The following is a 23,258-nucleotide window of genomic DNA, read 5'->3' as shown; positions in this document are numbered from 1 at the left end:
CTGTGTATATGCTACATTAGGAAAGAAGTTGCATTTGTATAGAACCTTTTACATCCTAGGGATATCATGGAACCATTTCACAGTCTATGAATTATTTCTGAAGTTCAGTCACTGTTGTTCTGCAACCAAATTGTGCACAACAAGATCACAAGCAGTAAATGAGATAAATTATAAGTTAATCTGTTTTAGTGGTGTTGATTGAGGGTGGAGTGTTGGCAGGATACTCTCATCTGAAGGATGGTATCGCTTAACAACGCAACATTCTCAGTATTGCACTGAGGTGTCAATCTAGATTATGTATTCAATTGCTGGAGTGAGGTTAGAACACACAATGAATTTCTTATTATGTAAGCAGGACACTTTTTAAAAACTAATATCAGCTTCTATTGTGTAGTTCCAGAGACGCAATTTCAAATCCTGTTTCTGTTGTCTATGTTAACAAACCAAACCTCCAATAAAACTCATTTCCTGATTCTTAAAGATTGTTAGCCAGAAACTCAGTTCATGAGAATGTGTGTAACATAAAAATAACTCTGGAAAAGTCACCAGAGTAGTTGTGCCAGTATCTTCATACTTCAAGAGCTATCAGACAGTTCCAGGCCTGCCAAACAATGTTTACAATTAAATGTGAAATACTGAAAATAATTTTACTGCTTTAGTGCAACTAGTCATTTAAGATGCCTCTAATCAGAGACCACTTTTATACGAAAGGTCATCAACCTGAAACATTAACTCTATTTCTCTCTCCACAGGTGCTGCCTGACCTACTGAGTATTTACAGCAATTTTGTTTTTTATTCCACTTTTTATATGCCATCAAAATTTTCTGGCTGTAAGGTCTCCCATTTCTTTCATTTTTCCTTGGCAGAACAGATGGTCTTCAGAGACAGGTTCCATTGTCATTTGCATTTTGTGCACAGTTGAGGGTGGCTGCAACTTGTTCAATTTTGGCTGAGTCCAGTTTTTGAGTGGGCTGTGTGGATGTTTTTTGAAATGTAAACAATTTTTTAAAAAACTGAACATGTCCCGTGTTTAGTGGACCATCAGGGGAACACACTCGCCTCATTTCTATTGTTCGCCGGGTGAAGTGCCCTGTGTGTGTTGGACCGTCGGGGGAGCGCAGTCACCTCACTTGTGCAGTTCGCCTGGTGGTGTGTCCTTTGTGGGTTGGACCTTTAGGGGAGTGCACTCGCCTCACTTGTGCTGTTCACCTCATAACATGTCTTTCTATCTTCACCCAGAGAGTGGTGAGCCTGTGGAATTCGCTACCACAGAAAGCAGTTGAAGCCAAAACATTGTATGTTTTCAAGAAGGAGTTAGATATAGCTCTTGGGGCGAAAGGGATCAAAGGATATGGGGAAAAGCGGGAACAGGTTACTGAGTTGGATGATCAGCCATGATCATAATGAATGGCGGAGCAGGCTCAAAGGGCCGAATGGCCTACTCCTGCTCTTATTTTCCGTGTTTCTATGTAAACTTTGCTCCCCCAGTGGCTGCTATATTTCTCCATGCAGTAACTGACCTATAGAGCAGGAAGGTCCTGGGCTTGATTCCTAACATATCCATTTATGAGTTGGAATGATGAACGAGATGCTATAGTTGGCCTTAAGTGCTGTGGCTCAGGAGTAGAAAATTGGCCAAGGCTTTTGCTGCTGGTCACTGTTCGATGTTGTTGAGTAGAAACAGGATTAGGCTGTGCTGTGATGCCCTTATGTTCGAGCAGCCAACATTCCTTATCTAGATTCACTTCCTAGTAATAGTCACTTGAGTGAGCTGTAAGTGGACAAACATTAGGATTCAATGCTTTCTGGAGCGGAGAATTGGAGGAAAGGAAGAGGAAGATGACTCTGAATCCTGGCAGCTAGCATCACAACCTTCTACAGTCACTAATGTGGGAACTGCGACTGTCCCTAGTTACAATGATTTAGCGCAAGTGTCTGTGAACCTGGATGAGGATGGCAATGATGAGCAGTATCAACCTGGAAAACGACTCCATCGAGTAGCATGTACTTGTCCTTTTGAAAACATCTTGGAGTATTTTGAATATTAAGAGAGACATTCAAGGCAATTTTAGCCTAACCCACCTGTTAGGAAACTGATGGAATTGAGTGTGATACTGGCATTACATCCCACCTGGTGTTTCGCTCCATTGGAAGCAATGAAAAGTAATATTGCATGGATGTAAAACTGATGTTCCACCTGATCCGTTGAGTTTCCCACCAGAAGGACTGGGTTAAAATTGCCCGCCATGCATAAAGGTGTGTCTGAAAACTCTTATCACCATTTGTTTATAAACAAATGAATAGGACTGAGGGGTAACTTTCATGGACTCTGCGCTTAGCGCAGAGCTTCACCATCACCCCGTAGCAGCACATACTAGGAATTCAGGGCAGACCTAAAGGATGATAACATTCCTGGCATTGATTTTGATTTTAGATTTAGAGATACAGCACTGAAACAGGCCCTTCGGCCCACCGAGTCTGTGCCGACCATTAACCACCCATATTCCTACCACATCCTCACCTGTCCCTATATTCCCCTACCACCTACCTATACTAGGGGCAATTTATAGTGGCCAATTGAGCTATCAACCTGCAAGTCTTTTTGGCTGTGGGAGGAAACCGGAGCACCCGGAGGAAACCCACGCAGACACAGGGCATGTTGTACTGGCATCTGACTGGCTATGTACTCCCTACAGGTGAAACTCCATGCTGGGAGTATGGATTTGTAAATTTTACCCTCAAATGGCAACTTAGCAAGAAAGGAGTCTAATTATATCTTGTAGACGTTTAAGTCTTGATTCCTTTTTTGGTATATTTTTAAAACTTGTTTATGCCACCCTGCTATGATTCAACCCATTGTGACATCCACTACAGAAATGTTAAGAATATACAATATACATAAGAGCAGGGGGGATATGATGGAGCTGTATAAAACGCTGGTTAGGCCACAGTTGGAGTTTTGCGTACAGTTCTAGTCACCACACTATAGGAAGGATGTGTTTGCAATGGAGAGGGTGCAGAGGAGATTCACCAGGATGTTGCCTGGGCTGGAGCATTTCAGTTATGAAGACCAACTCGATAGACTGGGGTTGTTTTCCTTGGAGCAGAGAAGGCTGAGTGGGGATCTGATTGAGGTATATAAAATTATGAGGGGCATTGATAGGATAGATAGGAAGAAACTTTTTCCCTTAGCAGAGAGGCAATAACTAGCAGGCATAGATGTAAGGGGCAGGAGGTTTAGAGGGGAGTTGAGGAATTTTTTCACCCAGAGGGTGGTTGGAATCTGGAACACACTGCCTGAAGGGGCGGTAGAGGCAGGAACACTCACAACATTTAAGAAATATTTAGATGAGCACTTGAAATGCCATAACATACAAGGCTGCAGGCCAAGTGCAGGGAAATGGGATTAGTTAGGACGGTTGCTTGATGGTCGGCACAAGCTCGTTGGGCCGAAGGGCCTGTTTCTGTGCTGTAAAACTCTATGACTCTAAGTCATACCTCACAGCCAATGTCCTAGCCTCCTCCATCATTATCCCTGGGTATGTCATGTCCCACTGACAGGACAGACCCACCAGAGGTGCAGGCACAGTTGTATATAGTCAGGAGGGAGTGGCCCCTTAATGTTGACTCTGGACAGCAGGAAGTCTCAAGGCATCAGTCAAACATAGAGTCATTCATGGCATAGGAGGAGGCCACTCGGCCCATCGAGTAGATGCCGGCTCTCTGCAGAGCAATCCACTTAGTGCCACTCTCCCGCTCCATCCACATGGCCCCTGCAAGTTTATTTGTTTCCAGTGCCTATCTAATTTCCTTTTGAAATCATTAATTGTCTCCGCTTCCACCACCCTTGTGGGTAGTGTGTTCCAGGTCATTACCACTTGCTATGTAAAAAATTTCTTCCTCACATTACCCCTGCATCTCTTGCCCAAAACCTTATATCTGTGTCCCCTGTTCCTCAGACTATCACATGAGCAAGGAAACAAGGGGAAAACTGTCCACTGTTTGTAATCATACCTAGCACAAAGTAAGATGGTTGTGGTTTTTGGAGGCCAATCATCTCAGCCCATGACTCATTGCAGGAGTTTCTCAGGACAGTCTCCTAGGCCCAACTAACTTCAACTGCTTCATCAATGACCTTCCCTCCATCATAATGTCAGAAGTAGGGATGTTCGCTGATGATTGCACAGTGTTCAGCACCACTCACAACTCCTCAGATACTGTGCCTGCATGCAGCAAGACCTGGGCATCATTCAGGCTTGGGCTGATAAGTGGCAAGTAACATTTAGTTTAGTTTAGAGATACAGCACTGAAACAGGCCCTTCGGCCCACCGAGTCTGTGCCGACCATCAACCACCCATTTATACTAATCCTACACTAATTCCATATTCCTACCACATCCCCACCTGTCCCTATATTTCCCTACCACCTACCTATACTAGGGGCAATTTACAATGGCCAATTAACCTATCAACTAGCAAGTCTTTGGCATGTGGGAGGAAACCGGAGCACCCGGAGGAAACCCACGCAGACACAGGGAGAACTTGCAAACTCCACACAGGCAGTACCCAGAACTGAACACGGGTCGCTGGAGCTGTGAGGCTGCGGTGTTGTGCCACACAAGTGCCAGGCAATGACCATCTCCAGTAAGACAGAATCTAACCATCTCCTCTTGACATTCAACGGCATTACCATCGCTGAATCCACTACCATCAACATCCTGGGGGTTACCATTGACCAGAAACTGAACTGGACCAGCCATATAAATACTGTGGCTACAAGAGCAGGACAGAGATTAGGAGGTCTGTGGTGAGTAACTCACTTCCTGACTCCCCAAAGCCTGTCCACCATCTACAAGGCACATGCCAGGATGGAATACACCCCACCTGCCTTGATCAGCACCCCATCCACTATCTTTAACATTCACTCCCTCCACCACCGGCGCTCAGTGGCAGCAATGTTTACCATCTACAAGATGCACTGCAGGAACTCTTCAAGCCTCTTTTGACAGAACCTTCCAAACCCATGACCTCTACTACCTAGAAGAATGAGGGCAGCAAACTCATGGGTACACCGCCCACCTGCAAGTTGCCCTCCAAGTGATACATCATCCTGACTTGGAAATATATCAGCATTCCTCCTTTGTCACTGGCTGAAAATCCTTGAACTCCCTCCATAACAGTACTGTGGATGTACCTACACCATACGCAGTGGTTCAAGAATGCAGCTCACCACCACCTTCACAGGGCAATTAGGAATGGGCAATAAATGCTGGCCTTGCTGGCAAAGCTCACATCCCATGAAGGAATACATAACAAAAAAAAACTCCAAAGGTCATTTGCACATTTACTCTTGCCTCCCAGTTTCCTTCTTGGCCCTTGTTTGTGAAAATTGCTGTTCTGATGCAGCCTGGGGAGTAGCATTTCATGCAGAATCACTTCTCCAGTTACAATGCAAATGGTAAGTACTGCTTATTAAGGTCACAAGACCTGTAATAGTAGATATAGTGAGAATCTACTGTGTTACCAAAGCAGGGCTGTCAACCACTGCTCGAATCAGTTCCCCTTTCAATATGTGAAACATATTAAAAATCATTTGTACAGTAAGACCAACTGTCCACGCTAACGAATGACAGACCCTATATTATATTCATGTTATATTTGAACCTGCTGACAAAATTTCCTTGAGACAATCTCAAAGGTTACTGTTATAAGTGAGTTTTACTGTATAAATCCTTCACAATTTAAAATAATCATTAAACATGAAAATACTTCTATTTAAAAGAAATTTCCCACCACAAGCTGAACAACAGGTGAGCACAGCTGTGCAAGTTTTCAGTGATCCACTTGTGTTATGTGATCTGGTCATTGGCTCAAAATGATAGTAATGCCTTAATGGTATTTGTTCACTATCGCCAACAACAACTTGCATTCTTACAGCATCTTGCATACTTCAAGGGGACTGAACAGGAAGAGGGAAGGAATTAGGAAAGGTGGCCAAAAGCAGAGCCAAGTCTTATGTCAATTATTAAGAAGTATTTAGATGAGCACTTGAAACGCCATAGCATACAAGGCTACAGGCCAAGTGCTGGAAAATGGGATTAGAATAGATAGGTGCTTGATGGTCAGCACAGACATGATGGGCCGAAGGGCCTGTTTCCGTACTGTATAACTCTATGACTCTAACTGAGCTGCACATTCACACTTGGGGCTTCGGATTGAGAGTCCAATTCTCGACCAGTCACAGAGCCTTCAAAGCATGCTTTTCTTCACAACATAAAGATGTTAATATTTGACTTAAGTACAACTACATGATTTCTGACACCCTGTACTGTAATGTACGTGATCCAGAAAAAGTCAAGAGACATGGGTTTTAAAAAATATTCTTTCATGGGATGTTGGCGTCACTGGCAAGGCCCACATTTGTTGCCCATCCCTAATTGCCCTTGAGAGTGTGGTGGTGAGTTGCCATCTTGAACCGCTGCAGTTCATCTGGTGCGGGAACACCCACAGTGCAATTAGGGAGGGAGTTCCAGGATTTTTGCCAGTGAAGGAATTGTGATAGGTGTGCAACTTGGAGGGGAACTTGCAGGTGGTAGTGTTCCCATGCGTCTACTGTACTTGTTCTTCTAGGTGGAAGAGGTCGAGAGTTTGGGAGGTGCTGTCAAAGAAGGCATGGTGAATTGCTACAGTGCATCTTGTAGATGGTACACATTGCTGCCACTGTGCGTCGATGGTGAAGGGAGTGAATGTTTGTGGACGGGGTGCCAATCAAACTGGCTGCTTTGTCCTGGATGGTGCTGAGCTTCCTGAGTGTTGTTGGAGCCCCATCATTCATGCAAATGGAGAGTATTCCAAAATACTCCTGACTTGTGCCTTGTATATGGTGGACAGGCTTTGGGGAGTCAGGTGGTGGGTTACTCGCCACTTAATTCCCAGCCTCTGACCTGCTCTTGTAGCCACTGCATTTATGTGGCTGGTCTAGTTCAGTTTCTGGTCAATGGTAACCCCCAGGATGTTGATAGCGGGGGATTCAGTGATGGTCATGCCGTTGAATGTCAAGGGGAGATGGTTAAAATCTCTCGTATTGGAGAGAAATGCCTGACATTGCTTGGCACTTGTGTAGCGTGTATGTTACTTGCTACTTATCAGCCCAAGCCTGAATGTTGTCTAGGTCTTGCCGCATATGGACATGAGCTGCTTCAGTATCTGTGCAGTCTTGACTGGTACTGAACATTCTGAAATTATCACTGAACATCCCCACTTTTGACCTTATGATGGAAAGAAAGTCATTGATGAAGCAGCTGAAGATGGCTGAGCCTAAGACACTACCCTGAGGAACTCATGCAACAATGTCCTGGAGCTGAGATGATTGGCCGCCAACAACAATAACCATCTTCCTTTGTATCAGGTATAACTCCAACAAGTGGAGAGTTTTCCCCCGATTCCCATTGACGTCAATTTGGCTAAGGCTCCTTGATGCCATATTCAGTCAACTGCTGCCTTGATGTCAAGGGCAATCACTCTCACTTCACCTCTTGAGTTCAGTTCTTTTGATTATGTTTAGACCAAGGCTGTAATGAGGTCAGGAGCTGAGTGGCCCTGGCGAAACCCAAACTGAGCATCGGTGAGCAGGTTATTGCTGTTTAAGTGGTGCTTGATAGCACTGTAGACAACACCTTTCATCACTTTTTGATGATTGAAAATAGACTGATGGGGTGGTAATTAGCCAGATTGGATTTGTCCTGCTTTTTGGGTACAGGACATACCTGGGCAATTTTCCACATTGCCGTGTAGATGCCAGTGTTGTAGCTGTACTGGAACAGCTTGGCTAGGGGCGCGGCTAGTTCTGGAGCACAAGTCTTCAGTGCTACAACCTTTGCAGTATCCAGTGCCTTCCGCTGTTTCTTGATATCACATGGATTGAATCAGATTGGCTGACGACTGGCATCTGTGATGCTGGGTATGTCAGGAGGAGGCCAAGATGGATCATCCACCTTGTATTTCTGGCTGAAGATTACGCTGCTTACATCACCAGTCCAGTCTCTGGACTTCCAGACATCATTAGTTAAATACCCTGAAGAGGGTATTTTTCCCTCACTCCAGAGAATATCTAGCCAATATAGATTAGCACTGCATCTCTAAATTGTCCTAGTATCACTTTCTGTATAGCATAATCGGGTGCAGAAGCATGCTCCCTGTCATACAGTACCTGGTTGATCTCCTTATCGATCTTATTGTGCTGTATCTGTGCCATTTTGGAAGACTTCTCAAACTCATTGCTCAGGATATGGAGCCTTTGCTCCTTCTCCTCCATATCATTCAGCAGTCGCTCCATATTAGATGCCTTCATGCTGTCCAGCTGTTGTCGACTCCTCAATTCTCGAGATGCCCGGTGCTCGTACTCCTTCAGCAGCCATTTCTGTGGTGAATAAGAACTCTCAGTCAGGCACAAGGCAGCACGAGTGACATCTCTGTGGATGCTTTTTGCTTATCAAGACATTTTACTATTTGAAGGACTAATGTTTTTGCACCCTCTCTTACCAATTATACAAAGGAAAGCTCTTGCATGTATATACCGCCCTTCACAAGATCTCCCAAAGTGCTTTACAGCCAATTAGGCACTTTTGAAGTGTACTCACTGTTGTAATGTAGGGGAACATGGCAGCTAAATTGCACATCGCAAGCCTTTGCCACTGGAAGAGATTTTCATCTCACCAGCAATATTAACTTACTGCAGCTTTCAGTTCATTATTCGCAACAGAGATGGATTGTCTGATGCAACAATAATTGGTCGGGTTGGCAATCTGGGGTACTGAGTTGTATATGATGCAGAATTCTGGTTGTTTTTAGATGCTGGGAGGCTTGTAATGACTGGGATATGGAATTCCTGTGAATACCTCTTTTTCCAGTTCTTTCTTCATTTTCTCATTCTCGGACAGGGATCTGCTCAGGGCTTTTCTGAGAGCTGCGAGCTGCTGACGCAGAAGAACTGCCTCCTCTTCTGCCAGCATTTTAATATTGAGATAATCCTTCTTGACTTTAATGACTTCCTGTTAACACATAAAGGTTAAAGGGTCAAAAAACAATATGCCAATTCCCTCTAACAACTATCATTTGATTTTTCTTTTAATTGGGCTAAAAGGAAGAGGAGAGAGGCACTTAAGCTGTTCAAAGGTCTGTTCTTTTCTTGATGACAGGTGAGCAAAAACTTAAATATCCATGACAAAGGCCCCGCCCACTGGCCAAAATGTCAGGGGTGAGCCCGCCTCCACCGGGCCTGGAAGCCATGCCGTAATTTTATGTGGCCCAGACCCTTAATTGGCCCTGTGCGGGACTTTTGCCCCTATGCAGTAGGAAGTCCCGCCTTCAAGAGCAGTCGGACCAATCAGCAGGCTGGCACCTCTCAATCCCAGCAGTGTCACCAGGGGCAGTGGCCATTGCTGGGACTGCACTGAGCCAAAAGAGGGCCATGGACATTGGCCTCCATAAAGGTGAGAGGGGTTTCGGGATTCGCTGGGGACAATCCACGGCCCTGGCAAGGGGATGGGGATCATTCAGGAGGGCAGTGGGAGGTGCTCCAGCAGCTGTGGCTTGTGCTGCTGGGGTGGCCCTCTTTGGGGCACAGGGTGCCCAATCAGGAGGGCCCCCCCATCCCAGGCCCACAAGTAGGCAGCCTCCACAGGTGGCATAGTGCTCAGCCACCGCTGGTAAAATATGAGCAGCGACGACAGAAGGCCCTTAATTGGCAGTTGGCCACATACGGGCCTCAACTGGTCTGGGGCGGGTGGCTGTTTGTCACCTTCCCCGCTGCTCATAAAATTGCAGCCTGAATGGGAAGGTGACAGGAACGGAATCCTCTGCCACCCACACAATTATACGCAGCAAAACCCCCAACCCCCAGCCCACTCCTACGGGGTTGTAAAATTCCGGCCCATAGGTTTACAGTAATCAGGAACTGGAAAATTATTGATTTATTGCCCCAATTTTTGTCCACTTGCTTTGTATGGGCTGGATTTTATGATTGGGTGTGAAAAATGGCAGTGGTCCCACCTGTGACATTAGCAGCCATGCCACTGCGATTATAAAAAGCAGGGCAAATTCAACTCAGCCAATTACTACCCTATCAGTCTACTCGCAATCATCAGCAAAGTGATGGAAGGGGTCGTCAACACTGCTATCAAGTGGCACTTTCTCAACAATAACCTGCTCAGTGATGCTCAGTTTGAGTTCCGCCAGGGCCACTCAGCTCCTGACCTCATTACAGCCTTGGTCCAAGCAAGGACAAAAGAGCTGAACTCTACAGGTGAGGTGAGAGTGGCTGCCCTTGCCCTTGACTGAGTATGGCATCAAGGAGCCCAAGCAAAACTGGAGTCAATGGGTATCAGTGGGAAAGCTCTCCATATAATAAAAGCAAAATACTGCAGATGCTGGAAATCTGAAATAAAAACAAGAAATGCTGGAACCACTCAGCAGGTCTGGCAGCATCTGTGGAAAGAGAAGCAGAGTTAACGTTTCGGGTCAGTGACCCTTCTTCGGAACTGACAAATATTAAAAATGTCACAGGTTATAAGCAAGTGAGGTGGGGGTGGGGCAAGAGATAACAAAGGAGAAGGTGTAGATTGGACAAGGGCACATAGCTGACCAAAAGGTCATGGAGCAAAGGCAAACGATATCTTAATGGTGTGTTGAAAGACAAAGCATTAGTACAGAAAAGGTGTTAACGGACTGAATATTGAACAGCAGCAAGTGCAAACATGAAAAAAAACAGTGGGTAAGCAAACTGAACAAACTAAGATGAAATGAAATAAATGCAAAAAAAGGTTGTAAAAAAGATAAAAAGAAAAAGAAAAAACAACTAAAAATGAAAGTAAAATGGGGGGCTGTCATGCTCTGAAATTATTGAACTCAATGTTCAGTCCGGCAGGCTGTAGTGTGCCTAATCGGTAGATGAGATGCTGTTCTTCGAGCTTGTGTTGATGTTCACTGGAACACTGCAGCAATCCCGGGACAGAGATGTGAGCATGAGAGCAGGGGGGAGTGTTGAAATGGCAAGCAACCGGAAGCTCAGGGTCCTGCTTGCGGACTGAGTGGAGATGTTCCACAAAGCGGTCACCCAGTCTGCACTTGGTCTCCCCAATGTAGAGCAGACCACACTGTGAGCAGCGAATACAGTATACTACATTGAAAGAAGTACAAGTAAATCGCTGCTTCACCTGAAAGGAGTGTTTGGGGCCTGGGATAGTGAGGAGAGAGGAGGTAAATGGGCAGGTATTACACCTCCTGCGATTGCAGGGGAAGGTGCCATGGGACGGGGACAAGGTGGTGGGGGTAATGGAGGAGTGGACCAGGGTGTCGCGAAGGGAACAATCCCTTCGGAATGCTGACAGGGGAAGGGAGGGGAAGATGCGTTGGTAGTGGCATCACACTGGAGGTGGCGGAAATGGCGGAGGATGATCCTTTGGATATGGAGGCTGATGGGGTGGAAAGTGAGGACAAGGGGAACCCTGTCACGGTTCTGGGAGGGAGGGGAAGGGTTGAGGGCAGAGGTACGGGAAATGGGCCGGACACGGTTGAGGGCCCTGTCAACAACAGTGGGGGGGAATCCTCGGTTGAGGAAAACGGAGGTCATACCAGAAGCACCGTCATGGAAGGTAGCATCATCAGAGCAGATGCGTCGAAGACGGAGAAACTGGGAGAATGGAATGGAGTCCTTACAGGAGGCAGGGTGTGAAGAAGTGTAGTCGAGGTAGCTGTGGGAGTCGGTGGGTTTGTAATGGATATTAGTAGACAACCTATCCCTAGAGATGGAGACAGAGAAGTCGAGGAAGGGAAGGGAAGTGTCAGAGATGGACCATGTAAAGGTGAGAGAAGGGTGGAAATTGGAAGCAAAGTTGATAAAGTTTTCCAGTTCGGGGCGGGAGCAGGAAACGGCACCGATACAGTCATCAATGTACCGGAAAAAGAGTTGGGGGAGGGGGCCTGAGTAGGACTGGAACAAAGAATGCTCGACATATCCCACAAAAAGACAGGCATAGCTAGGACCCATGCAGGTACCCATAGCGGCACCTTTTACTTGAAGTGCGTGGAGTTGAAGGAGAAGGTCTCCATGGTTGGGGTCATACCTAGCACAAAGGAAGATGCCTGTGGTTGTCCCAGGCCATCACTGCAGGAGTTCCTCAGGGTAGTGTTCTAGGCCAAACCATCTTCAGCTGCTTCAATGACCTTCCTTCCATCATAAGGTCAGAAGTGCGGATGTTCGCTGATGATTGGACAATGTTCAGTTCCATTCACAACTCCTCAGATAGTGAAGTAGTCCATGTCCACTTGCAGCAAGACCTGGACAACATTCAGGCTTGGGCTGATACGTGGCAAGTAACATTTGCGCCACAGAAGTGCCAGGCAATGTCAGGCATTTCTCTCCAATAAGAAAGAATGTTACTTGCCACGTATCAGCCCAAGTCTGAATGTTGTCCCGGTCTTGCTGCATATGAACATGGACTGCTTCAGTATCTGAGTGTCGCACGTTCCCCTCCAAGCCACACACCAATCTGACTTGTAACTATAAAAAACTCCGGTGAGGTTACCATCCCTTTCATGGCAACCAAGGACTCTTGCCTTGGTGGTGCCAGCTTTTGAAAGTCGGGAATCTGAAGGGATGTGAATTCCACACTTTGTGGAATTGAGAATACTTCACTGAATCGCGGGAATGAGATTCAAATTTATTTAAAGCAGTATTTATAACATTTAAATGATGATGTTGTCGCATCGGGGTGTCAGTGCCCCCACGGTACTTGCCCGCTTCCAATAAATTCGGCAAACAGCATTACGGCACCGGGTTCCATGGCAGGTGACTCCTCAGAGATTCTCCGCCCACCCCCCCCCCACCCATGCCAACGAACCCGCCTCATTCAGCCTGTAATTTCTTGTCTTTTGCTTGATCTCCCCATCCTCATTTGAATTATCTTTGATTCAGCGATCAATTGCAAAGCCAGATCCTAGCTCTTGAGGAAAAAGGGAAAAAAAAGTTTCTGCAGAATTGGGGAATGTCTCCAACAGAGTGAACTTTCCATCTGTCATGGAAATGCATCTCCTCATCCAGGTTAATCCTCCAGTTTAGAGGTCATTTGAATATTGGAGGCGTGACCACAACCTCTGCCAGAGAGTCTCGCTGAATGGGGGCGAAATTTCCCCCACTTGCCCCAGAGCTGCCTGTGGCAGACTTGAACTGGCCATTGGGCGAAGGGTTTGCGTAGCCAGAGTCAAAGGTTAAAGTGTCATCTATTATGAAGGGTACTCACCGCAGCCCAAGTAACTTTTTATCTGTTCCCAACCTTAGCACAGCTCAACAGCTACAGGTGAAATATAAGCACAGACATTCATTCACCAAAGATGAACTTTACTTCTAATATTTATTTTTAGAAAACGTTACCTTGACCATCAGTTCACTTGCTGTTATTTGTAACAAAGGCACACGTTAGTGCTTGAAAAAAATCTATTATAAGATACTAAATGTAGGTGTGATTAGATTCCTACTGTTATTCGCCTGTCTTAAAAGCTGTTATCCACATTTTATAATCAAAATCAATCTAAATAAAATTCCTTAAATCTTAGAATCATACAGCACAGAAGGAGGCTATTTGACTCATTGTGCCTGTGCCAGCTCTTTGTAAAAGCTATCCAATTAGTCCCAGTCCCCTGCCCTTTCCCCGGAGCCCTGCAATTTTTCTTCTTTTTGGGTACGTATCCAATTTCCTTTTGAAAGTTACTATTGAATCTGCTTCCACCACCCTTTCAGGCAGTGTGTTCCAGATCACAAACAAATACAGTTGCTGTTTAAAAAGTTACAAAGAATATTCAGTAACAAGACTTCAAGTTTCACTTGGCCATTTGCAGGTCACTGAAGATTTATAAAATGCCAGGAACAATATTACGTCCCTTACTAACTATCTGTGTCAGGCCATCACCATGTTTTATTAGGTGCTGGTTGTTCTCAAGCTTCCTTATAGGTTTATACAGTTTGTGCTCTGCCCATGCATTTTCTCTCACCTGCTCCAAGGCAGTGCAGGATCTTTGGAACTGCTTCTGCTTTACAGTCTGTCGCCAGCAGCTCAGAGTTTTCAGCTGACACACCAATCTCTCCAGTTTACTGTTCTCTTCTCGTAAGGATTGCAGCTGATCTTGCTGGGAAAACAAAAGTACAGGATTGGTCTTGCATGTCAGTAGAAACGTTCCATCCTTCGGTCTGCTCTCCAAAGAGGTCCCCAGCCTCTTTGCTGCTCCCCAAAAGGCTCCATTTCAGAAACATCACAGAACATCACTGAAACAACCTTTTCTTCTCACCACATCATAGCTTTCATTCTCCTCTCATTTTAACACAGAATTGATCATTGTCATGTGCAAATCAGTGTTCCCACGATGTAAGAATGGAACCTCATAGCCCATTTATCTCTGTAGTGAAAGAACAAAACTGGCAGCCTATAAAATGAACATACTCAGATGGCAAAATGTAAATGTCTGCACATATATATCAGTCTGCACCAATATTTTCTTGAGATCATCCCCTTTCTTTCCCAGCCACAGTTCCACCTATTCCACCCCATTCTTTTAAGTCTGAAGTATTGGCAACAATTTCATCTCACTCACCAGCATGTGGAAAAATTAATAATTATATTACTGTAAAATTCTATTCATCTGTGCAGAATATTGTAACAATTTCAAAATTAAAGCAATGATAAGAACTTTATATCTGCTGTGCCTTTCTTCACTGTTCCTCCCATTCTCTCTTTTCTTCCCCATTCTGTTTCTAATATACTTCTTTAATATTATTTTACATACTACTGTATAAAATTCTATTCTACTTGACATTTATTTTAAGTTTTCATTGCCTCTGCTGTCTGTCGGTTTCAGAATAACTTGCTTAAAATCAGTCCTTATTGGCTAAAAGATTGCTCCAGAAAGTATTTCTGAAGCCAATCTGGAGATTAAATACTGTAGCTTGTTCTCATTGCATTTATGGATCACCAATATGAAATTATGTTGTGAAAGCTAGACTGGCAGCCTGAAATCAGCAGGAGTCCCCAAGTAGATCAGAGATAACTCATTGGTGATGCAAGGAGCTGAGTACTGCTGAAATGAGTTAACTGGTCAAAGACTCTTGAAGGTTTAAAGCGAGGGTACTTTCCAGTGAGTTAGTAGCCATCCCTACTGTTGGAGGTTTATCTTATGAATTATTGATTCTATTATAATTTCAAATACTCTCCCATAAACTCTCTAAAACATTTGTTTGGAACTTCTCTTTATTGATACAGAATGAAAATGTGCAGCACGCGTCAGCATCCTTTAATTATGGCAATAAATAAAAGCAAAATACTGTGGACGCTGGAAATCTGAAATAAAAACAGTAAGTACTGGAAATACTCAGCAGGTCTGACAGTATCTGTGGAGAGAGAAACAGAGTCAACGGGTTGGATTTTACCTTTGGAGGACGGGAATTCACCACCGACATAAAAGTCGGTGATGAACCCACTTCTGCCTAGCCCGGGGATCCGTCCCGCATTTTATGGGTCCCCGGGCTTTAATTGTTCCGAGGCAGGACTTCCACCCACTTGAGGGAGGAAGTCCCGCCGCATTGAACTGCCGACCAATCAGCGGGCCAGCAGCTCTTAGTCCCAGCAGCGCCACCAGGAATGGTGGCCACTGCTGGGACTGCAGCCCAGCCAACCAGATGGAGCCAGGAGATGAGGTAAGTTGGGCATGCCTCACCAGGGAGATCGGTTCTTTGCAGTGGTCGTTTGCAGAGGGGGGGATGTCTTGGGTCCTGGGGGTGGGTTGGGAGGTGGGGGCAGCCCACAATCGGGCACCTTGTGCCCAACTGCCATGGCCCCACCCCCCAGTTCCGGCGCATGGAAAGGCCGGCAGCTATCGCTGGGTGGCCTTTCACGTCCCCAGCACGCCCGTTCACCATGGGTAAAAAGCCATGGAGGCAGGCGAGGGCCCTTAAGTGGCCATTAAGTGGCCACTTAAGGGCCTTGATTGGCCTCGGGTAAGCAGGCCATCCCCCCCTCGCCCGGCCGTTGTAAAGTTGACCGGAGGCAGGAGTGGGGCGGGCAGGCCTCCCGGAGCCTCCCACTGAATTTTACGCTGCCCCCACACCACTATCCAACCCGCTGGGGCAGCGTAAAATTCAGCCCAACATTTCAGGTCCGTAAGTGCTGATGAAAGGTCACAGACCTGAAATGTTAACTCTGTTTTTCTCTCCACAGATGCTGTCAGACCTGCTGAGTATTTCCAGAATTTTCTGTTTTTATTATCTTTTAATTATGTTTGGGGTTTGGGATCAGAGGGAGAACATTAATTACTTCTCAACATAATTGTAGTGGAATGAAATGGACACTCTGTATATGTTACTCAGTTGAGTCTTTGCTCATCTGAAGCTCAGTATAGTGGGGTTTGTAGAAATTTTGCCCTCAGTAGGAAAATAGACAGGTAGAAAGTATATTAAACAATCAGAATGAAGAAGTGTCCGCCTGCCTGGGTATTGTTTTCCTTTATTAACTTAAGAGCACAGGAATGCAATGGGAAGTATCATTTAACTTTCTTGATATGGTGCCTAGGATACTCTACAATGGATAAAGACCGACCTTCATTGCTGTACAAATGATCCAATTAAGTTAATTGTCTTGCTGTTTGCAATCTAAATGCAGATTAGCTAACATGGTATAACATGTACAAAACTCAAATAATACTGCCAAGTAGTGGAAAGTGAGATCAAAGTCCTGCATTGGAAATATAAATTCCAGGAAGGTTAAGGTTCATGTACCAAAGGAAATGAGTATTAAAAATGCCAACCTATAAAACGTCTTGTCAAATTTTCAAATCTTTGTCAACTGGTCTGATTTTGTTGTAGCGGAAATGTAAAATGTTAATAAATCCTAATGTTTAAATTGTTAATTTATTAAATCTTTAATGGACTTGGAGTTCTGTCTAGTGCAATAACTGACCACAAAGTTATTATTTCAAAGAAATGAGATGAATAAGGTTAATGAAAACATCAGTTCTATAAATCAAGTGGTTTTTCAAAACCTCTGGAAGATCTCTCCAGAAATTCAGTTTTTGAAAAACATTACAATTGATAATTATACTTTGCAAACAATGCCTTAGGAATTTGACAAAAGGATATTCTGGTCTCTGAAAACAAAATCTACAAGAGGAAACTGTGATTACATACACACAGTGGCGCAGTGATTGGCACCGCAGCCTCACAGCTCCACTGACCCGGGTTCGATTCTGGGTACTGCCTGTGCGGAGTTTGTAAGTTCTCCCTGTGACCATGTGGGTTTCTGCCGGGTGTTACGGTTTCCTCCCACAGCCAAAGACTTGCAGGTTGATAGGTAAATTGGCCACTGTAAATAGCCCCTAGTGTTGGTAGGTGGCACCAGAATGGTGGGGATGTGGTAGGGAATATGGGATTAATGTAGGATTAGTATAAATGGGTGGTTGTTGGTCAGCACAGACTCAGTGGGCTAAAGGGCCTGTTTCAGTGCTGCATCTCTAAATAAATAAAATAAATAATGAAGAAAAGGTTACTCAGTCATCATGAGGTTTAGCATACTGCAGAAAGCTTTGGTACAAGGCTAGTTTAAAGATATAGATACATACATGTAAATATAACTTTGGAGTTCTTTACTGCATGAACATTTCCTTGTTTTTAGCATTTTTGAATTTATTTTCATTTGTTCATTTAGATTCTCATAACCTTAAGACAGGAGCTCTGATTTGAATCAACGGAGATGGAATGAAACCACAGTTGGCAACTTCACAAGTTTTCAGCTAGTTGGAGCTGACCCAAGGTCAAGTGTTGGAGTAACCTCTGGACGGAGAAACACTTCAAAGAGTTTTAGAAACTAGGAGCAGGAGTAGGCCCTTCGGCCCTTCGAGCTTTCTCCGCTATTCATTATGATCATGGCTGATCATCCAACTCAGTAACCTGTTCCCGCTTTCCCCCCATATCCTTTGATCCCTTTCGCCCCAAGAGCTATATCTAACTCCTTCTTGAAAACATGTTTTGGCCTCAACTGCTTTCTGTGGTAGCGAATTCCACAGGTTTACCACTCTCTGGATGAAGTAATTTCTCCTCATCTCAGTCCTGAAAGATTTACCCCGTATCCTTAGACTATGACCCCTGGTTCTGGACTCCCCACCATCAGGAACATCCTTCCTGCATCTACCCTGTCAAGTCCTGTTAGAATTTTATAGGTTTCTATGAGATCCCCTCTCACTCTTCTGAACTCCAGTGAATATAATCCTAACCGACTCAATCTCTCCTCATACGTCAGTCCCACCATCCCAGGAATCAGTCTAGTAAACCTTCGCTGCACTCCCTCTATAGCAAGAACATCCTTTCTCAGAAAAGGAGACCAAAACTGCACACAATATTCCAGGTGTGGCCTCACCAAGGCCCTGTATAATTGCAGCAAGACATCCCTGCTCCTGTACTCGAATCCTCTCGCTATGAAGGCCAACATACCATTTGCCTTTTTTACCGCCTGTTGGACCTGCATGCTTACCTGCAGCGACTTGTGTACAAGAACACCCAGGTCTCGTTGCATATTCCCCTCTCTCAATTTATAGTCGTTCAGATAATAATCTGCCTTCATGTTTTTGCTACCAAAGTGGATAACCTCACATTTATCCACATTATACTGCATCTGCCACGTATTTGCCCACTCACTCAACTTGTCCAAACCCTGAAGCCTCTCTGCATCCTCCTCACAACTCACCCTCCCACCCAGTTTTCTGTCATCTGCAAATTTGGAGATATTACATTTAGTTCCCTCATCTAAATCATTAATATATATTGTGAATAGCTGGGGTCCCAGCATCGATCCCTGCGGTACCCCACTAGTCACTGCCTGCCATTCGGAAAAAGACCCGTATATTCCTACTCTTTGTTTCCTGTCTGCCAACCAATTTTCTATCCATCGCAATACACTACCCCCAATCCCATGCACTTTAATTTTACATGCTAATCTCTTATGTGGGACTTTGTTGAAAGCCTTCTGAAAGTCCAAATAAACCACATCCACTGGCTCCCCCTCATCAACTCTACTAGTTAAATCCTCGAAGAATTCTAGTAGATTTGTCAAGCATGATTTCCCTTTTGTAAATCCATGCTGACTCTGCCCGATTCTGCCACTGTTCTCCAAGTGCTCTGCTATAAAATCTTTGATAATGGGCTCTAGAATTTTCCCCACTACTGACATCAGGCTGACTGGTTTATAATTCCCTGCTTTGTCTCTACCTCCCTTTTTAAATAGTGGGGTTACTTTAGCTACCCTCCAATCTGTAGGAACTGTTCCAGAGTCTATAGAATCTTGGAAGATGACCACCAATGCATCCACTATTTCTAGGGCCACTTCCTTAAGTACTCTGGGATGTAGATTATCAGGCTCTGGGGATTTATCGGCCTTCAATCCCATCAATTTCCCCAACGCCATTGCTCTACTAATACTGATTTCCTTCAGTTCCTCCCTCTCACTAAACCCTGTGTTCCCCAACATTTCTGGTATGATATTTGTGTCTTCCTTTGTGAAGACAGAACCAAAGTATGCATTTAGTTAGTCAGCCATTTCTTTGTTCCCCATAATATATTCCCCTGTTTCTGACTGTAAGGGACCTACATTTGCCTTCACCAAACGTTTTCTCTTCTCATACCTATAGAAACTTTTACAGTCAGTTTTTATGTTCCCTGCAAGCTTATTCTCGTACTCTATTTTCCCCTTCTTGATCAATCCCTTTCAGGTCTGTTGTTTTTTCTGGCAAATTTGTATGCCTCTTCCTTGGATCTAATGCTATCTCTAATTTCCCTCATAAGCTATGGTTTGACTACCTTTCCCGTTTCACTTTTGCGCCAGATTATCAGGACCTGGGTTTTTTCCTCTGTTAAAAGCAGAGAGTTAACAGACTTGCTTACCCGTGCCAGGTTTTCTTTTAAAGTGTCATCGTTCTTTGTGGAGCCGATCTTCCTCTTGAGGATAATCATGTTTTCCACCCCTTTTCTTCTCACTTCACTGATTAGCTTACAGACCGTTTTGTTCATGTTGATATGGTATTCATCCAGCTTTCCCTGTTGTTATGAATGTGTCAGGACTGGCATTACAGTAGCAATGAAAGCATTTAGCTACATAACATCACACTGGCCACTGTAGATCCTAGTATTACAGACAATTGAGGTACGTGCAACAAATATTTAATCATTTCAAAATAAATAGGCTCACACCTTCATGAATATAGTAGACAAAGAAATTTCATATCCACAGATATAGCATTTGTTACTAACATAATATAGCAGGATTTGTGATATTCAACACACAATACAACCTTAAACAGCTTTAAAAACTAGGCTGGTGAAAAATGGGCTAGAATCCAGCATGTTAATGTCTAATAAGTTCTGTTAATGGATCTTAAATACCTAGTAATTGAAGGTAATAGGGTGTACAGGTGTTGGATGGTGTTAGGAGTGGAGAAGTAAACTCTGTGACAAGCAATAAACAGTCTCCACCAAAGCATCCTAGTCTCAGTATCTTCTTCACAAACAGGCTCGGAAGTTTCTCTAACACAGCATTGCATTATTCATTCCTCCCCCATTTCCCATCCCTACCCTGGAGGTATGAAGAGGAAAATCCAGCCCACCATTTCAAGTAGGATTGAAATGGTGACATATGCAGGAGCTCCCCTCCCAGCTGGGTAAGCAGGAATCAGCAGCTACCTTGCTGTTGTGTTACAAATCTGACTGGAACCCAAGTCAAAGGCTGACGACCAGCCAGGTTTGAGACATGGAGAAAGATATGAACATATTGAGGGCGGAGATTTTGCATTTTCTCCTCACCACAATTGCAGTAAATTGCAACTCTGTCACCTGCAAATGTCTTGCTTCCCAATCCGAATCATCTGAAATCTCTCTCAAGCAGTTCGTCAGCCAGACTAAAATTCTCCATTTAACAGTGGCAGGTGACAATTATCCCAGCAGTGAAATAAAGAAAGAAAGACAGCATCTTTATACAGCACCTTCCACAACCTCAGGACATCCCAAAGTTCTTTACAGCAAAGAGGTACTTTTGTAGTCATTGTTGCAAAAACATGGCAGATGAAATACCATGTGGCAAAGTGTGAAATTATCTACTTTGGTCGGTAAAATAAAAAAAGCAGAATATTTTTGAATGGTGACTGGGAAATGTTTGCATTCAGAGGGACATAGGTGCCCTTGTACATGAATTGCAGAAAGTTGACATCCAGGTACAGCAAGCAATTAGGAAGGCAAATGGTATGTTAGCTTTCGTTACAAAGGGATTGGTGTATAAGAGTAAAGAAGTCTTACTACAATTATACAGGGATTGGTGAGGCCACACCTGGAGTACTGTGTGCAGTTTTGGTCTCCTTACCTAAGGAAGAACATACCTGCCCTAGAGTGCGTACAGCAAAGTTTCATTAAACTGGTTCCTGGGCCTGTCCTATGAGCTGAGATTGCATAAATTTGAGCATTTATTCCCTGGAGTTTAGAAGAATGAGTGGTGATCTAATTGAAACCTATAAAATTCTTCAGGCTTAACAGGGTAGATGCAGAAAAAATGTTTCCCCTGGCTGTGGAACCTAGAAAACGGGGCCACATTCTCAAAATAGGGGATTGTCTATTTAGGACTGAGATGAGGAAAAATTTCTCCACTCAAAAGGTTGTGAATCTTTGGAATTCTCTAGCCCAGAAAGGTGTGGATACTCAGTTGTTAATTATATTCAATATATGGGAATCAAGGGATATGGGGAGTGGGCAGGAAAGTGGAATTGAAGCCCAAGATAGATTCGATAGATTGGAGAAGTTTGGACTGTTTTCCTTGGAGAAAAGAAGGCTGAGAGGTGATTTGATAGAGGTATTCAAAATCATAAGAGGTCTGGATAGAGTAAATAGAGAGAAACTGTTCCCACTCGTGAAAGGATCGAGAACGAGAGGGCACAGATTTAAAGTATTTGTTAAGAGAAGCAAAAGTGACAATGAGGGAAAACTTTTTCACGCAGCAAGTAGTTAAGCTCTGGAATGCACTGCCTGGGAACATGGTGGAGGCAGTATCAATTGAAGCATTCAATAGGAAATTAGACAGTTACAGGAAAATGAAGAATGTACAGGGGAGAAGGCAGGGGAATGGAACTGAGAGAATTGCTCTTTCGGGGAGAGCCGGTGCAGACACGGTGGGCCGAATGGCCTCCTTCTGCACAGTAACGATTCTGTGAAGATCAGCCATGATCGTATTGAATGGTGGAGCAGGCTCAATGGGCCTTATGGCCAACTTTTGTTCCTATTTCTTATGTTCTTGTATTCAAGACAGAGGTTGATATATTTTTGGATACTAGGGGATGTGGGGATAGTGTGGGAAGGTGGTGTTGAGGTAGAGGATTAGCCATGATTATGGCCTACTCCTGCTCCATTTCTTATGCTGTTAGGTAATGTAGAAACTGTGGCTGCCAGTTTGCACACAGGAAGCTCCCACAAACAGTAAAGTGATAATCACAGATTCACAGAATTATTACAGCACAGAAGGAGACCATTCAGCCCATCTGCACCAGTTCTCCAATGAGCAATTCGCCTAGTGCCATTCCCCGCCTTCTCCCCATAACCCTTCACATTCTTCATTTTTAGATAACAATCGAATTACCTGTTGAATGCCTCGATTGAACTAGATAATCTATTTTTGTGATGTTGATTGAGGGATGAATATTGGTCAGGACACTAGGGATAACTCCTCTGTTCTTCTTTGAAATAATGCCATGGGATCTTTTATGTTCACGTGAGAGGGCAGACAGGGCCTTGGTTTAATGTCTCATCCAAAAGACAGCACCTCTGACAGTGTAGTACTCGCTCAGTACTGCACTGGCGTGTCAGCCTAGATTTTTGTGCTGAAGACATGGAGTGGGACTTGAGTCAGAGGTGAGAGTACTACCAACTGAGCCACAGCTGACACCTATAGCGACCCATATAACCTCATTAACAGTTGATGTAACCAAGACAGAATTATATACAAGGAGTAGATGAGGCAAATAACATAGATGCATTTAAGGTGGAGCTAGAAAATACATGAGGGAGAAAAGAATAGATAGATAAGCTGATAGGTAGATGAAATTCAGAGGGAGCATGCTTGTGTGGAGCCTAAATGCTGACATAGACCAGCTTCGCCAAATAGTCTGTTTCCTTGCTGTAAATTCTATGTAAT

At 44.3% G+C, this 23,258-nt stretch overlaps 1 protein-coding gene across 1 annotated transcript in view; it reads right to left on the bottom strand.

The window, feature by feature from the left end:
- Nucleotides 1–2,336: 2,336 nt before the first annotated feature.
- Nucleotides 2,337–23,258, bottom strand: part of LOC137367153 (coiled-coil domain-containing protein 162-like) — an 85,103-nt gene continuing 64,181 nt past the window's right edge. Inside the window, exons 18-22 of the mRNA XM_068028590.1 lie at nt 19,973–20,125; nt 14,047–14,181; nt 8,898–9,050; nt 8,210–8,419; nt 2,337–2,375 (exon numbers count right to left, since the gene is read on the bottom strand). Coding sequence (XP_067884691.1) covers nt 2,337–2,375; nt 8,210–8,419; nt 8,898–9,050; nt 14,047–14,181; nt 19,973–20,125 — 690 coding nt within the window. The remainder of the gene's footprint in view (nt 2,376–8,209; nt 8,420–8,897; nt 9,051–14,046; nt 14,182–19,972; nt 20,126–23,258) is intronic.

This window comes from Heterodontus francisci, chromosome 3 (assembly GCF_036365525.1).
Source record: "Heterodontus francisci isolate sHetFra1 chromosome 3, sHetFra1.hap1, whole genome shotgun sequence".
Lineage (NCBI taxonomy): Eukaryota > Metazoa > Chordata > Chondrichthyes > Heterodontiformes > Heterodontidae > Heterodontus > Heterodontus francisci.
Note: the sequence above shows the minus strand (reverse complement) of the source record. Positions and strands in the feature narration are given on the sequence as shown.